Below are 16,914 nucleotides of genomic sequence, written 5' to 3'. Positions count from 1 at the left end.
AGAGATAAAGACAGAGATAGAGACAGAGACAGAGACAGAGATAGAGACAGAGATAAAGACAGAGATAGAGACAGAGATAAAGACAGAGATAGAGACAGAGATAGAGACAGATATAGAGATAGAGACAGAGATAAAGACAGAGATAAAGACAGAGATAAAGACAGAGATAAAGACAGAGATAGAGACAGAGATAGAGACAGAGATATAGACCGAGATAGAGATAGAGATAAAGACAGAGATAGAGATAGAGACAGAGATAAAGACAGAGATAAAGACAGAGATAGAGATAGAGAGATAATTGAAGAGCTTTTTTAGGAACCTGAAATCTTGTATATATTTCTGTGAAAGTTACAATTTTTAATTGATCTATTTTAATGGTAAATAAGTTCCAAAATGTCTGATTTGTCAAAATAGAAAAAGTCATGATAAAATGGTGATATGAGTTATTTTTTCCATATTGGGAACATTTAAGTTCCACTTGTCAGAACTAACAGGAGAGGTTTGTAGCGTGGGTTTTAGGAACGGTCTGGGCTTGAACCGTTTCAGATTCCTTTATTTTAAAAACTGGTCACAATCCAAAAAGGATGAGGTTTTAAAGTCCCTCTGCTGTTTGGAGTAGTAAAGGACTGTTTCTGGTGTGTATAAGTAATAGTTTGTGTGCATGTGTAATAAAGGTGATTGATAAGGTGGGTTTTTTTTCATGAATTTCTTTCCTTTCCTTTGAACTGGTAGAAAAAAGAAAGCAGCGCTTTGCTATGTATTTGTGTGTGAATGTGTTATCCTGACAGATGGGGTAAGGTTTAATATGTCCGCCTTCTCCTCACTCCCTTTGAGCATTTTTGTTTAAGTGATTTAAGTCAGTCTGTTTTATCATTTCTGTTGTAATTGTTCGGAACACTACTGGCTCGACATAAAAATGAAATCAAATGAATGAATCACAACATTTCTCGAGACTTCTAAATCTCATGGCTTATTTATCGCATCCGCCATTAAACCAAACATGGAAATCACGTTTGATATCACGTCACTGAAAAACACACCGCTGCACTTCTGGAACGATGCAGGGAGTAAATAAGCCGTTAGATTGCTTGTTTTGCTGTAATCTACATAGATATGAAATCTCACCGCTAAAACAGTCTTTTATTTTGAAAATTACCGGGATTTGTACACTGAAACGGTGTGTTTTTCCTGTCTAGACCTGTTTTTCCTGTCTAGACCTATGTTAATAGCAGAAATGGCCGTGTCCCAGAAGCAGCTTGTGGTAAAAATAGAACCCGATGGTATCTTTAGTAAAATGTTCTACGCCGCGGCTGCTTTGAAGCACCCCCACTCACTAATGCATAAACTTTGAAGCAGTGACGTTCCACGCCGCGGCTGCTTCCTGTGTGCAGTAGGGGTAGCACTAAAGCTAAAGTTGATCAACACTTTTTATTTACCTGTTTTATAGTTGAAACTGTTGCTTTAACGATAGGTAAATGTTTTAGTTAAATACTCGTCTAATTCTTACAGCCAGCATGAACATCAGATGGTAACGGGCTGCTTCAGACCAGCGCGGGTTATCAGTTCTAACAAACGTGTGTTAAAGTGGAAAAGGTGAACATTAACCAGTTACGATGCTGGTGAACGATCTTAAATTCATCCAGGTCCACACACACACACACACACACACACACACACACACACACACACCCTTCCTCCTCTCCCGGCGGCCCCGCCCTCTGCATTCCTCACAAGGAGCCCCATCCCCCCTACGACCTGTCCCGAATAGGAAACTTACCCCAGTTTTCCCACCCACACACTGACTCCTTCAAGCCTGCTCATTCAAATTATGCTTTGAAAAACCGACTGACAAACAGGGATGGGGGCTCCACGCGGCGCGCGCACACACACACACACACACACACACACACACACACATACATACACACATTTTTAACTGGTAGGGGAACATGTTGACTACCGAAATGTTGGTATGCATCGAATCAAGAAGTCTGAAATGGTTTATTTGCACGTGCGCGCGCGTGTGTGTGTGTGTGTGTGTGTGTGTGTGTGTGTGTGTGTGTGTGTGTGTGTGTGTGTGTGTGTGTGTGTGTGTGTGTGTGTGTGTGTAGCTGGTGTTAACTTTTCTAAAGTATAAATTTCACATCTAAAGTGAGTGAATACGAACATGCGTGTGCTTTAAAGGCGCGGTGCATCCTTGCAGCAGTAAAACGAAGACTAACTTCAGTTATACCAGCTTCATCAGGAGTGTGCTGACAGTTATTACTCATGGAGATCAGCACCGGCGGGACTCTGGTCCAGCTGGAGTAACATCTGTAAATAAATAAAGACTTTAGGACTTCTAATGACTTCACACGGTGGGCCGACGTGTAGCAACACACTGCACCGGCTGAAAGATGTGCAGAAGTTGGGTAAGTAGACCTCAGAGCGTGTTACTTAAGCTGACACGTGGTCGGCAGCACAAACCCAGGCAACCTGTGTGGATCCGTGAACAAAATGTTCTTTTTTAGGAGGCGTGGAGCAGGCAGCCTATACAGGAGGCACCGACTCCTCCTGTCTGACGGCCCTGGAGGCTTCACACCGGGACCTCCTCGGGAATACACCGGCTCCAGGAGATCCCACATTGTGCTACCCTCCTAAATCAGCTCATCATTTAACAGCATCATCCTGTCTATTTTACACTGATGACAACATCCTGTGTTGTGTTTCAATTTAAATAATAACAGCAACGAGACAAATCACAGCAAAATGTACATATGTAGAATCCAGTCAAATAAAGTGTGCGTGCGTGTGTGTGTGTGTGTGTGTGTGTGTGTGTGTGTGTGTGTGTGTGTGTGTGTATTGCTTCCAGCAGCATTTTAAGCAAACAGAAAAAACATTTAGATGATATTTTATAGATTTTAACTGAATTTAAAACATTTCCATTTAACATTACATATGTTATTTTACACATTATTATTATTATTATTATTATTATTATTATTATTATTATTATTATTAGGCTAAACGTGGCCAGATTAACTGTGGTAACTACTTGACATGTTGAGGCCCGTACACCCAGTAGCTAGTCCACATCACAGCCCAGAACCGGGCCTGCTGCAGTTCTGCTGTAACTCTCAGACGTTTCTTCAGTAAAAACTCTTGAAAGATGTTTTATGTGTTTGGTGTGTAAATCATTTGTGATTAACACACACCAGGAGGAGTTTTGGAACATCTGAACACAGATGTGTGTGTGTGTGTGTTATCTAAACGTGTGTTTTCAGCTCAAACACCTGTCAGTTACCTGTGCTCAGCTTGCTGCTGTGCAGGACAAAGGCCCAATGCTATGACAATACTATTGCACTGCTTTATTGGATGGTACAGTAGTGCAACATTGTCAAAGCAACTGACCTCTGCACACTGGGACACACACACACCTACACACCTACACACACACACGTGTCCATTAACAGTCCAAGCCATGTAGGGAGACGCGGGCCTAAGTTCTAACCTGCCTAGCCACGTTTGGTAGAGCGGTGAGAGGAGGATGAGCACCTGGGCAGTGTGTGCGAGCCAATGCCCTTTTAATATTGCACTGCTCATCTGATGTCACAGTAGTACAACAGGAAAAGGGCTTTGGACAACATTGTCGCTCCTCAGTGCGTCAGGTTGTAAAGAAAAGCCCACGTACGAGCCGTCAGCTCCATCCCGACCAATGGCTGCAGACGGTGGCAGATACAAGCACCACGGCTAACACGACGCCCGCAGAGCAGCAACCGTGCAACAACTAAACAGGCTTAGCCTCTGGCAGGCTCCTGGTGCACAACACAGGCCCACAGAGGAGAGCATATAATTCCTGCTAAAGGGAATCATTTGGACAAAAACGGGAACATTAGTGGGTCGTCTGAGAGGACTACATCTCTGTAAGGATGAGCAGCAGCCAGAAGCTGTTTCTACAGGCTGCAGTCTGAGAGCAGAGCGCTCTGCTGGGAGGAAACGAGGGTGGAGGAAGCATATATAGGCCAAAGAGCACATTCCACCACACACCACCACAAACTTTCCTTTAATGTCTGCTATTCCTGGCCCTTCGGCCCAAACGGCAACGCGAGACGCCCTCCGAAGACACCACACAGGTGGGGGTGAGGGGTCCAGATGGGTGTCGTTCCCATCCAGGTCCAGCAATCAGCTGGAGAGCTCCGTTCATCCAGAACCGTCAGAACATGGACGTGGAAGTGGACCCCACACACACACACACACACACACACACACACAAAATCAACCCTGACTCCAAAGAAGAGCAAGCTAGGCTAAAAAACAGGTAGCTCAGGATCACACACACACACACACACACACACACACGCTTCTCATATATTTAATTAGCCTTGGAAAAACAAAGTTTTTCCATCTCTTCCCTGCTTAAGGCTGCTTCCACAATCTCCTCCCAGCGACCTCTAACCTACATTTTACAGCAAATGTTTAAAACACATGAACTTTAAGCCCATAAATGTTGAATCTTATCTACAGAGTCAAGTATTCGTGTTCTACAGGCGCCGGCCAGTTCACCCATCCCACTAACCAGACTGGAGGACCAGTGGATTACTGGGCTGGTAGGAATGCTGGGCTTCAACCTGGAATCCTGTGGAAGCCAGCTCTCAGCTGCCTGTCAATCACCTGTCAGCATGCGCACGCGCACGCTTACAGCTACTTCAATCTCCTGCACGCACGCACGCACACACACACACACACACACACACACACACAAAACAATAGCGGCTATATAAAGCCCAAAGCTCGTGGAACCTCCTCGCGCCCAGCAGCAGAGCCTCCAGAACCTCCGTGCTCGCGTGGCGCGAGCGCGCGGACGGACAGAGGTTCTGCTGAGATACCTGGCGCTGCAGGCCCGGTCCAGATCCTCCAGCTCAACAAACACCAGCCCAGCGGAGCCCGGTAGTCCACCTCAGCTGATCAAGCCTCCCGATCGCCACCGCCGCGCTCGCGCACACGCGTCCATGTGATCCGCTGTAACGGTTCGGGAGGCAGAGCGGCTCCCGGGACGGGAAAACGCGGTTCCGTCCACTGGCACCCTCTCTGCCTTCCAGCTCTGGACTCCATCTTTGACTAGCTGACATTCAGCTCTGGCTGAGACCAATGCCTTATTTGCATGCCAGCGTCTGATTGGACGGTTCTTCTCTGGCCAGGGCTCTGATTGGTGGAAAATTTACCCATCTACCCTCTGGATTGGTCGCGTGCGCAGAACGTCACCGTGCAGTTAAAATTTAACAATGAACACAAATTCTCTTTTCCATTCACAAATGTGTCTCTGGCCGCCTGCGGGGAGCCGGAACCGACCCTCAGCAGCACCAAGTGGGCCAGCCTCGCTTCTGCGGTCAGACACTAATCACACCTGGTTAAAGTTTCACACATGCGCACAAACGAGCTGCAGCTCTTTAATGGCCACATGAAAACTCCAAAGTTCCCACTGCCAGACTTCCAGGTCCAAGAGAGGCGGCCTGGGTGTCTCCGTCCTGCGGCGGGTGCAGGCCCGGACGGGGTGGGAGGCGGGGAACCCATCTGGCCAGAACCTCCTGCGTGGTTCTGCAGCGGCCTGCGCATTCCTGAGCATCAGAGCTGAAGTAATGAGAAGCGCCGGGGGGGGGGGGGCGGGGGGGGCGGGGGGGAGGGATGCAGAAGCTCACAACAAACACAACTTTGGGTTTATATCAGGGGCACGTCACGTGACTTGACCCAGTCTTAAAACAGCCCGCTGGGTTGGACCCGCCCCCACACTAGAACCGTGGTTCCGCAGCAGCCTGAATCTGCTCCGACTTTTCACAAGACTCCCGACTGCCATGATGTGCTCTTCATGCTATGTGAGCTATGCGCGTGCACGTGCGCGAAGCGGCGGTGCGGAGCTGTGACCGCAGGAAGCGCCATGCCCAAATATGGAGGTGACGGCTGCCTCGATGCCCAGACCAGAGGTTTAAACAGATTGTTAACCCTTCAAACCCTCGTCAGCAGCAGCGGGTCGGACTCGAGCAGCTCCAGAACTCACACCGAACCGTCCGAGGAGTGTGTTCGTCTGCAGCACCATAGATGGTTCCTTCTGCTGCGCGTGCATGGTTCTGTCAGCCAGGGAACGGAGTCACCCAGTGTTTCCAACAAGCTGGAGGCAGCATGCGTGTGTCCTCCCCCATACACCCCCCACCCACCCATACACCCATACACCCCCCACCCATACACCCATACACCCCCCACCCACCCATACACCCATACACCCCCCACCCATACATACACCCCCCACCCATACACCCATACACCCCCCACCCATACACCCCCCACCCATACACCCATACACCCCCCACCCATACACCCCCCACCCACCCATACACCCCCCACCCATACACCCATACACCCCCCACCCATACACCCCCCACCCATACACCCATACACCCCCCACCCATACACCCCCCCCCCAAAGCTTCTCACATAAAACCAACTCTTAGCATAATCTAGTTCCCTTATTCCAGAAACTTTACTGCTTCACACACACACACACACACACACACACACACACACACACACACACACACACACACACACACACACACACACACACACTCACACACACACACACTCACACACACACACACACACACATACACGCGCGCACACACACGCGCGCGCGCGCGCACACACACACACACACACACGCGCGCGCGCACGCGCACACACACGCACGCGCGCACACACACACACACCTGCTCTAACTACGGTTACTGAAACAAACCAACTATTAAACTTTCGGAGCTCTACGTGAACGCTTTCCTTGCTAACATGATGGAGCATTCATTATGCAGATGCTATCCAGTAATATAAATATATATATTTTAATTAAGTCCTGCAGCAGCACCAGGCTGCCCAGGGATGTGCCTGACTGTAAAGCAGCTTAATGCTGACGAATAAACAAAGTAGTAAACATATACGGATGCATTGGTCTACCCTGGTTCTGATGAGCTAACAGCTCGTGTTTAAGCAGCTCTCCGCGGAAGGAACATCATACCAGCGAGGCTTTTTTTACACGCTGAGAGCCTCTGATCACATGGGTACAAGAGCAGGTTCTGTAAGCAACCTGGGATTAGCTCAGCTGTGACTGGTCCATCTTCTCCAGAGAAATTCACATGAAAAACTTCATTTTGTGAGTTTTTCAAGCTGACTTTTCGCTTTAGTTACCGGCAGCAGTAAATCTCCTGAGTAGGCCGCCGTGCTCCAGAGGTAAAAGATGTGATTGCTCTTTAAAGGCCCAACTATGTAACAGTTGGTGTTTTTAGCCATCAGTCATTAAGATGTGAGGAGATGGACAGAAACTTCTGATCTGGTAACTATTCCGTCTAACCGTGTTTCCTCCTCCAACTGATCTTAAAAAGTGGGATAAATGTTTGTTTGTGTGTCATAAATGAGGTTTTGTTGGAAAAAGCATTGATATTAATGTTTAAGGAGCCATCAACTGGTGCTTTCTGACACTTGTTATTATTGATAAGAAAATAATTTACCAGGGGCCTTGTGACTTCCTGTCATACCGGGACTTCTTTTCTCTTCCCATTGTCACCTCTCAGCCTCCTCGAGAGCATCTATCAGAACCAGCATGAAGCTGGCGATCAATAAAAATATGATTTTATTCAAATCACATCAACATTTATTTGTAGAGCACCTTCCATGATCAAATCTGCACTTTCATCATATCTGTTTTTGGAAGGTTTCAAAAACGTCTGTACTTGTTCTTTACGACAAGCTAAAATCCACCTTCACTTTCAAAAGTAGACACTGTTGTGCTTCATGATGAGTTTAGCACAAACAAGAGTTTATTCATAATGATAATAATCATTTAAAATAATAATAATAATAATAATAATAATAATAATAATAATGATAATAATAATCATTTAAAAATAATAATAATAATAATAATAATAATTTAAAATAATAATAATGATAATAATAATCATTTAAAATAATAATAATGATAATAATAATAATAATTATTATTATTATTATTATTATTATTATTATTATTATTATCTTCCTTCTTAATGCTTTTCCTTTCAGAATCACAGGTTATTATTATTATTATTATTATTGTTGTTGTTGTTATTAGATTCTATTTGATATGTATCAGCTTTGGGCCACTAAACTAGAATTATTGCATGTTTTCATTTACAGAAGGCGTTGGATTGCAGTGAATTATATATATATATATATATATATATATATATATATATATATATAATTATCTTTTTATTTATTTCTTTGCTTTTAAAAACAAATACATACATTTGTAACAGTACTGTCTGTTTTGTCTCATTTTATTATTATTTATTTTTTTTACCAATAAACAATAGATAGCAGTTGGCTGGACCTCTGACTGGGATTTGGTTATTCATAAATCCATACCGTCTCAGATTGTTGTTCAGGATGAATTTTTGTTTCTGGCTCAGCCTCCTCAGGAGGAACCGGGTCCTGTGGTGAGAGCGCAGATCTCACACGGTCTTATTTATTTGTTTTTAACAACAATCTGGTTTTATTTCCTTTCTGTTTGTTTGTTTCTATCAGAAGAAAAGCAGATCTTTGGTCCTTCTCTTCTGCAGCCATCTAGTTGGGTACCTGTGTGTTTCTACAGATGATTATTTGACTCGTCTTCTGCCTCCTGAGGCTGTTTACTTGTAAACAGTTCACCCCCTCAGCTCTGTGTCCCAACAGCAGAGAACTGGTCCAGCCTGCCTCTGGTCACATGACCAGCCAGGGAGGCTGGGATTCAATCAAGCTGGACTTGTTCAGATTATTATTAAATGTCACAAAGTGAAAGATTACAGTTACATTTTCACCTGCTCAGCCCTTCAGGTGTGTATCACGTGGCCCATGCTTTACCTTGTGTAAGGATAGTGAGCTGCTGTGCTTGGTCACAAATCACACACGATTTACCTGCCCTGATGCAGATTTTTGCTTTTGGAACGACTTTTCATTCATTCATTCATTCATTCATTCATTCATTCATTCGTTCGTTCATTCATTCATAAATGTAACCTGTTTTGACTGAATTTGACCTTTTCTGTGCATCATAAACAGCCTTTCTTCTAAGACTGATCAAAATTACTATAAAACATTTGAAACCGACTCCTTGTGTGTGTGTGTGTGTGTGTGTGTGTGTGTGTGTACGGGCGCGCGCGCGCGCTTTTCCGCGTGTCCTCTCTTACCGGGTTCTCAAAATAACTTTTTCACTTGAATGCAACCTCAATGGCGACCAAACGACGGCGCGCGTATCCGTCCGCAGTCCCTATAGATCAGCCTAAGGCGGGACTACGTTTTCCGGCGGAGTGCGGCGGCCGCTGCTGCCCGGAACCGGTAACCGATCCGTTATTATTATGTTGTTTGGTTGTCTTTGGCTGGGTTAGCCCGGTCAGACTTGCGGGCGGCGCGCGGGCCGTGAAGGGTGAAGCGGAGGCTCGGCGGGACCACCCAGGCCGGGGGGAGCCGCGCTGGCCGAACCGCTTTACATGATCCGGAGCTTCACTAATTCCGGGCCAGGCCGAACTAATGGCTCTGACAGGATTAAAGAGGAGGAACTTGGAGGGTCCAGAAGCCCCCCTGAACGGCTCCCTCAGCGGGGGCTCGGGCCCCTGGGCCCTCTCAATTATCCCTAACGAATTCCAGTCCGACCAGAACCTGAGCCCGATTATCCAGGTGCTTTAATTCTTTGGGCCTGTTGGCGAACAGAAGCCCAGTTTTCTCCTCCCGCCGATTTAAATATTAATAAAAAATTCTGTTTCATGGCTCCTACAGTTTTTACTGGAAGTTATTTAAATTAATTAATTTACGAAGTTATTCGTGTCTTCCGTCTGACCTTTCACACCGAGGAACAGGCCTGCCAAAACGATTTCTAAAGGACACAAACATTTATTATTACCTGTTTCTAACAAGAAAACATAATTGTGTAAAATCACAAACAGCTGCTAAAAACATTCTCCAGCACAAACACCACCGAAGGGTCTGAACTCAATCAGCTGATCAATAAAAGCCAAACAGCTCCAGTCTGCACAAAACACATCATTCCTAAAAGACAGAGTAACTAAAACGTTACCGGTAAAGTATCAGATTACATTGTGCTGTGATCCTAAAACGCTTCACGTTTGAGACATGTTATGGATTTCCTTCAGAAACACAGACTCACTGGTTGGTTGTGAACGTATGAATGCTGATCTTCTCCGTACGGCCCGCCCTGACGTCTGCTGGTGCCGCCTCTTCTTCAGGTTTCCTTCATCCAGCAGGAGATCTGGTCTCCCTCAGTACGAACACCTGATCAGATCAACAGTGAACATCGTAGACATCAGTCTCCTGGTTGTTTAACGGTGAATGTGTGTGTGTGTGTGTGTGAGGTAAAGCGCCTGTGGGGGTCCTAGAAGGCCTGCTACATATATAACACAGGCTGCGTTTGGAGTTTCAGGAGCACTTGTCCTGGTGGTTCTTCTGAGTCCAGATGTCCCCCTTGTCCCCTGTCCCCCCCCCCCCCCCCCCCCCCCCCCCCCCCCAGGAGCAGTGCAGGACATGTGTTTGGAGTGGATCCTGATGTGGTGATTTAAATAAAAGCTAAACAAGCTACTGCAGCAGACCTGTGACTCATTACAGAGTCGTTCACATTAACACGACCACATCCCGAGTCCTGGCTCTGGTCTGGGACATCTCGTCTTCAGCTGGGATCCGTTCTCATTTCCCGTCTTGGTTCTGTTTGTTGTGCAGCTCCTACTGAGACATGAACCCGCCGGAAGGACCGACTCGTAGTGAGACAAGGTTGTTTCAGAGACCCGTACACTTCAAACAAGCAGACTAGTAACAGAACAAGAAACGGACCAAAGCAAGGCAGACCCAGAGTTCTGGGCCAGGTGATGTCCAGGAGAACCAGTCTGGAACAGCCAATCAGAACTTTCTCTTCATTTTTAGGTTGGTCTGAGATGAGAGACGGTCCAGCTGCTGGTTTCCTGTGGAGGTGATGACCTCCAGCTCCGTCCCGTCAGACCGGACCTGCGTGGCTCGTCCATCGGGTTTATCTACTGCTGCTCAGAAGTTCTGATCTCCTGCTGCCTTTGATCAATGGTGTTTCTCTGTTTGACTCTTTGGTTTCTTTCCATCTCTAGTCTGATCAATGATTGGTTACAGCAGCTGATAGAGCAGAACCCAGGATGTCTGCCTAATCGTTACACACGCTTCCGTTTGCTGGCATGTCTTGGACGAAGGCAAGGAATGGTAAATGGCCTGTATTTGATATAGCGCCCTCTAGAGTCCTACCAAACAGGAAGTCCAGAGGGACTTGTCTCCTGGAGAGACTGCGGCTTTACGACGACGACGTCCATCAGCTCAGGAGTCTGCAGAGCTGGGTCGCCATTTTTATTTCTTCACTTTTTAAACTGCATTTCTGTTTTCTGCTGACTCTCCCACTTGTGTTGGAGACGTCCCACAAGCATCCATCCATCTGTCCTGGTGACAACCGCACTGATCCATCCTGGTCTCTTGTGAAGGTGTGAATGCATTGAGTTCAGTAAGTAATCAGACCCTCATGAATTCTTCACTCTGTCACAATACAGCCGTTTGCTAAAACCAGTTAAATTCATTTTTACCTCATGAATGAACACACAGCACCCGCACACGAAGGCTGGTGTACGGGTGGAGGCTTTGTTCTTGGATTTGAACATAAGGGAACATTTACGACACCGGCAGCGAGCCAAGCCGCCGCCACAGCCGAGCGCTAGCGTCTCTCACGTCGTAGGACAGGTGTGCAAACATCTAAACAACACTTCTCAACCACGGTGATCAGAAGCTGATCGGCTGCCTGTGTTGGCGTTGAGAGGCTGTGAACAGTCTGGTTGAACAGCCTGAATGCAAACACAAACGGGGAAATGAAGCATCTTTACTGATTTTACATTTTTCAGTTTATAAACAAGTCAACACATCACTTCCTGTTTATTTCACATTGCTGGTCTTTAACGTAAACATGTACATTTTATTTTGTTTACATGTATCTTGTTCACTCACGTGGCGCTCTGACATTCTCTCATGACTGCTCACACACACGTGCTGCAGGTTCTTTAACACCTTTTGGAAGGAGTGTGTTTGTAGGCCGGGTTGATTTTACGTGACAGTAAAGCACAAACGGTGCTGGTGTCTAATGTCGTCCTGTTCTCTGTAACGATCGCTCTCACCACACTAAACACCCCTTCAGAACTGGCGTTGCTGTGGGGAAGGCAGAGTACAGCCTTCATTAACCTCGGCTGCTCACTGAACCTCCCATCCGTCCCTAGCAGGCCCCAGAGTCTGTCACTGTGGTCTTCTTGGGGGAGTTGCTTGCTATCTGTCACCTGGTAGTCAACGAGTTCCTCTCTCAGCCCATCTTCACTCGAGCTCCACTGAGGGAACATGGCCCCCAGCCTTTCCACTGGAAAATAAAGAAAGTGCTGCAAATCTAAACCATGCAATATTTCATCAATGCAATCATTCGGTCAATGGAGACCTGTCCTAACATCTACCTGCCCCTGCGAGCAGCAGGGTCCAGCACGTTCAAGTCCCTCAGGAGTGGATGGTCCAGGGGAAAGGAGGAGAACATCTTCTGAAGCGCTGCTTCGTAGAACCTTCTCACAGATCTACAACAGCGTAAGAGGAAAGAACTGCATTAGTGGCAGCATTCTAGGCACAGTACAGCACATTCTCTCATACTGATGGCGACCATTATAAAACAGCTGGGTACTGTACTCACTGGAAGATGTTCTGCTCAGTGGACATGGGAAGCTCTACGTTCTTCATGAAGGCCTTGTGTCTGCTCCTCATCAGCCAACTGATGTCCTTGTCCATACTCCACCTCGCTGAGAGGTATACCTACGGTGGCCCTGGCTGGTATGAGGTAGCCCCGGATCCTCCTGATCAGCCTGCACGTCTCCTCTTCCAGTCTGTGAATCTGTACTCCCTCTGACTGTAGAAAACATCGTGGGTCACAACAAAATATCAGTGAATTAAGAATGCTACAATCAGCAAAATCACATTTAATATTTACACATACATTCAGTAACACTGACACCCACCTGGAAGGCGATATTAAAATCAGGTTTAAGGTTTAAGGGCAGCAGTCAGGAACATGAGGTACATCTTCATGACTGGATGGCTGGCTAAATCATGTGTTTTGGCGCTCCTCTCCACCTCCTCATGACTGTTGAAGTAGGCCCAGAGTACATGGGGAGACAAGGTGGCAATAGTTAAATAAAAGGAAAACACCGAATAGTGAGATGTATGTATCTGCTGGAGTTACCATCCTTACCTGCAGTGCGTCCCACTGGTTCAACTCTCTCTGGACACAGGTTAACAGACTCAGCCGTCGGTCGCTGCAGTACCTGAGGAGCTGCAGGTGGTCTGAATCGGTAAAATCTACAAATTCTTTATAGATTTCACATCTTTTTGCACTGTAATATAGACAATTATTTAGTTAGTGGCTGGAAATGTATGTGTATGTCTGAAGAGTATCAACTGCAGGCCTATTTATTTATATGCATTTACCTTTTATCAAAGTGGGTGTCTATCCCAACCAGGAAGTCTTCCACTGGTACCTGTGCTGCTTGGATGGCACAGCCAGAGGCCAGTTGTGCTAGGTGGCAGATGCAGCCAAGGTCCTGGACGTGGGGCTGGCTGGTCTTCAGTCTGCTGGTAACAGAGTTGTGTCTGCCTTTCATGACACTGGCGTTGTCAGAGGCAAAGGCTATCAGGTTCTCCCATGGGATGCCTCTTTTTCTATTGGAAACAGGAAAAAAATGCCATAAAATGTCTTACACTCAAGGACGTAATTTTCACTTTAGAAGTGGGGGGGGGGGGGGGGGGGGGGGGGCGTATCTTTACAGTATGTTCTAATGGGAAACCGGCTTCAACGATTGTTTTCGGCTTGGTCCTAGTGCTCAGCCAGTGTCAATTTAATATAGCGTAATATTATTTTTGGATGGTAAAAAGTGCAGGGGTCAAAACTTGACTTTGGAAAAAGTGGGGGGGGGGGACATGTCCCCCCTGTCCCCCCCAAAATTACATCCATGCTTACACTAAATGTAAGATTATAATTAAATGCAAATTACTTCACACGTCAACAACACCGTGCAGCTCCCCTACCTTAATGCTTCACTCAGCTTTTCATACAGATTTTCTGCATTTCCCACATTGCATATGGGCATCTCCATGAATTTTGTAGCGACCTGCAGAGTGGCCTCATCGTAGAGTCTGGTCAGGATGACGAATTCTTCGTCCGTTCTTCTGTTGTTCGACTCGTCACACATCAATGAAAAGGGCTGCGATCGGCATGTTCTGGCCAACTCATCATCTAGCTCTGCTGCTATGGCACCTGTGGAGTGAATGCCCAGTAACGTTAGCTGGCAATTTGCCACTAATATGCCTGCTGGACATGATTATGACTATGTATACACTTTCATAATATTTATACTTAATTTGAATCAACTTACCTTTGATGAGTTGCGTAGATTTGGTTTTTCCCGCAGAATGTTTTCGTGCAATAGCAGAGTCCGGGAACATCTCAGCTACACACTTGTGGAAGTCGTCACAGAAGGTGATAGAAGCATTGTTTCTGGCACACAGCATTGCCATTTTAACCTCCGCATTCATGACCTGGTCAGCCTCTGTGGTATTCCTAGTCACAAATGCCGACATCGTCTGGGCATGTTTCTGTGCCTCTAGCCAGCGCTTGTGCTTGGTTGATTTCTCATGATGACTGACATCATTCCTTCCCCCGTGGGAGACACTAAAGTCACAACTGCAAATCTTAAAAAATGCGTGACTTAGTCCCATCCTGCTGTCCCATTTTTCCAGATATTTACACGACTTCTTTGATTTTTTGTCAGGAATGCCTTCTTCACTTGCATCCATCGCTCTCGTTTGTTGTTCCTGTTATGTTGCCGCTGTCTGCACAAATCCCGCGACAACTGTAGGGGCAGTTCTCGCGAGGCTACAGATAATTTTAGAGAGGCAGAGGAATTTTTAAAATACGGTTGTCACGTAGAGAGGACTGTTTGGACCCAAAATGCAGATACCCAGGATGATACGGGCAGGAGTTGATATACTGTAAAAAAATCCTTTTATTGTAGGATGAGTCAAAAAATAAAAATAAATCCAAAAATCAGGAAATGATCAGGAGATCCAAAAACACCAGAGGAACGGGCAGACTGACAGAATAAATCACGCTGACAAACAACAATAAACCGACAAGACAATGAGAAACAGACAGGGCTTTATAGACCGGGGCATAATGGGAGGCAGATGAGCTGCAGGTGTGTGGGGGGAGAACCAGGTGAAGGCAATACCTAATCAGGGAGGAGGAGCAGGAAGGAGCAGGGGAGGACACCGGACCTGACTGGAGAAGAACACACACACACACACACACACACACACACACACACACACACACACACACACACACACACACACACACACACACACACACACACACACACACACACACACACACACACACACACACACACCGAGCTGGGGACAAAAAGGCTGGAGCTACAACTGGAGGGGCTGGGGATGACCTGAAAGGCTACAAACAGAAGGCACATAAATGAGACGCAGACAAAGGACACATGAGGGCGCTATGAGACACAAAAGGGGAATCTAAAGAGGGATGGAGGACATCAGGAGACACATGGGGAAAGACGCAGACACAGACCATGACAACGGGAAATTTACGGGAAAATAATAATACGGGAGGACGGCGGGAAAGCAGGGTAAAACACGGTAGTTTCCCGGTCTAAACGGGATACTTGACAGCTATGGCTTTGTTGATGCCCGAAGGGAAAAGCAGACAGCGAAAGTAGCTTGTTTGAAGGCAGCAAATCATGGAGCTGTCCTTTCCAGCATGTTGAAAGCCCAGTTTGCACACATTACAAGTGTCTGTATTTCTGCCTTTGCTGTGATGGAGTTCCATCCAACCAGAAGCTGGTTGGCAGCTGGCCTGGGTGGACTACAAAGGCCTAGAAGGACCAACACTGAAGATAATGTCTCTTTGGATGAGCGCCATGTAACCGGTGATAAAAACCTTTGAAACTTCTCGTCTCGTCTTCTTCCGCCGGTCCGGGTCACGACGGCAGTATCCCAGCTAGAGAGTTCCAGACTGTTCTCTCCCCGGCCACCTCCACCAGCTCCTCCGGTCGGACCTCAAGGCGTTCCTGGGCCAGTTTGGCGATGTACTTTCTCCAACATCAGACTAATCAAATCATCTGGCCCGGTGCTCCTTCATGCCGGTGAAGACATTGTTCATCACCTACGTGTTGTTAGATGGATGGAGTGTCTCTGGGAGGATTTTTAGGGACCATTCTTTATTTATGGGACAGCAGCAGCTCAGAAGGTAGAGCAGGTTGTCCAGTAATTGAAAGGTTGAAGGTTCGATCCTGGCTCTGACCAGAGAACTCTGCTATTATGTCTTTGGGCAAGACACTTAATACACCTTGCCTGCTGGTGGTGGTCGGAGGGGCCGGTGGCACCAGTGTTCAGCAGACTCGCCTCTGTAATTTAGCCTCAGGGCAGCTGTGGCTACACTGTAGCTCATCACCACCAGCGTGTGAATAACTGATTGTGTTGTAAAGTGCTTTGGGGGGCTGTAGCACCCTAAGAAGGTGCTATACAAATACAGGTCATTTACCATTTATGGCTGTTCCAAGGCTAAACTGAAAGTAAATTAGTTTCCTTGGCCGACAGCAGCCGTCCTCCTAAAGTCTTCTTCTCCGGAGAGCTGGAGCTCTGCTCCTACAGCTGGATCAGCTTTAGGAGACAGTTCTGATGGTGCTGAAGTAATGACTTCTAACCAAAACTGAGCAGCACCATACTAGGAGAAAACAACACAAAACGAGA

At 46.6% G+C, this 16,914-nt stretch overlaps 1 protein-coding gene across 1 annotated transcript; it reads right to left on the bottom strand.

The window, feature by feature from the left end:
* Window positions 1-11,938: 11,938 nt before the first annotated feature.
* Window positions 11,939-15,479, bottom strand: LOC107396762 (uncharacterized). The gene is made up of 8 exons (XM_015976600.3): window positions 14,511-15,479; window positions 14,164-14,392; window positions 13,567-13,797; window positions 13,331-13,472; window positions 13,098-13,222; window positions 12,776-12,988; window positions 12,549-12,662; window positions 11,939-12,457 (listed from the first exon to the last, which is right to left on the bottom strand). The coding sequence occupies exons 1-5, from the start codon at window positions 14,929-14,931 to the stop codon at window positions 13,217-13,219; spliced, it is 1,029 nt and encodes a 342-aa protein (XP_015832086.1). The 5' UTR covers window positions 14,932-15,479; the 3' UTR covers window positions 11,939-12,457; window positions 12,549-12,662; window positions 12,776-12,988; window positions 13,098-13,216.
* Between the last annotated feature and the right edge of the window lie 1,435 nt (window positions 15,480-16,914).

The sequence above is a fragment of the Nothobranchius furzeri genome, chromosome 17, assembly GCF_043380555.1.
Source record: "Nothobranchius furzeri strain GRZ-AD chromosome 17, NfurGRZ-RIMD1, whole genome shotgun sequence".
Lineage (NCBI taxonomy): Eukaryota > Metazoa > Chordata > Actinopteri > Cyprinodontiformes > Nothobranchiidae > Nothobranchius > Nothobranchius furzeri.
This window is presented reverse-complemented; position numbering and strand designations above follow the sequence as displayed.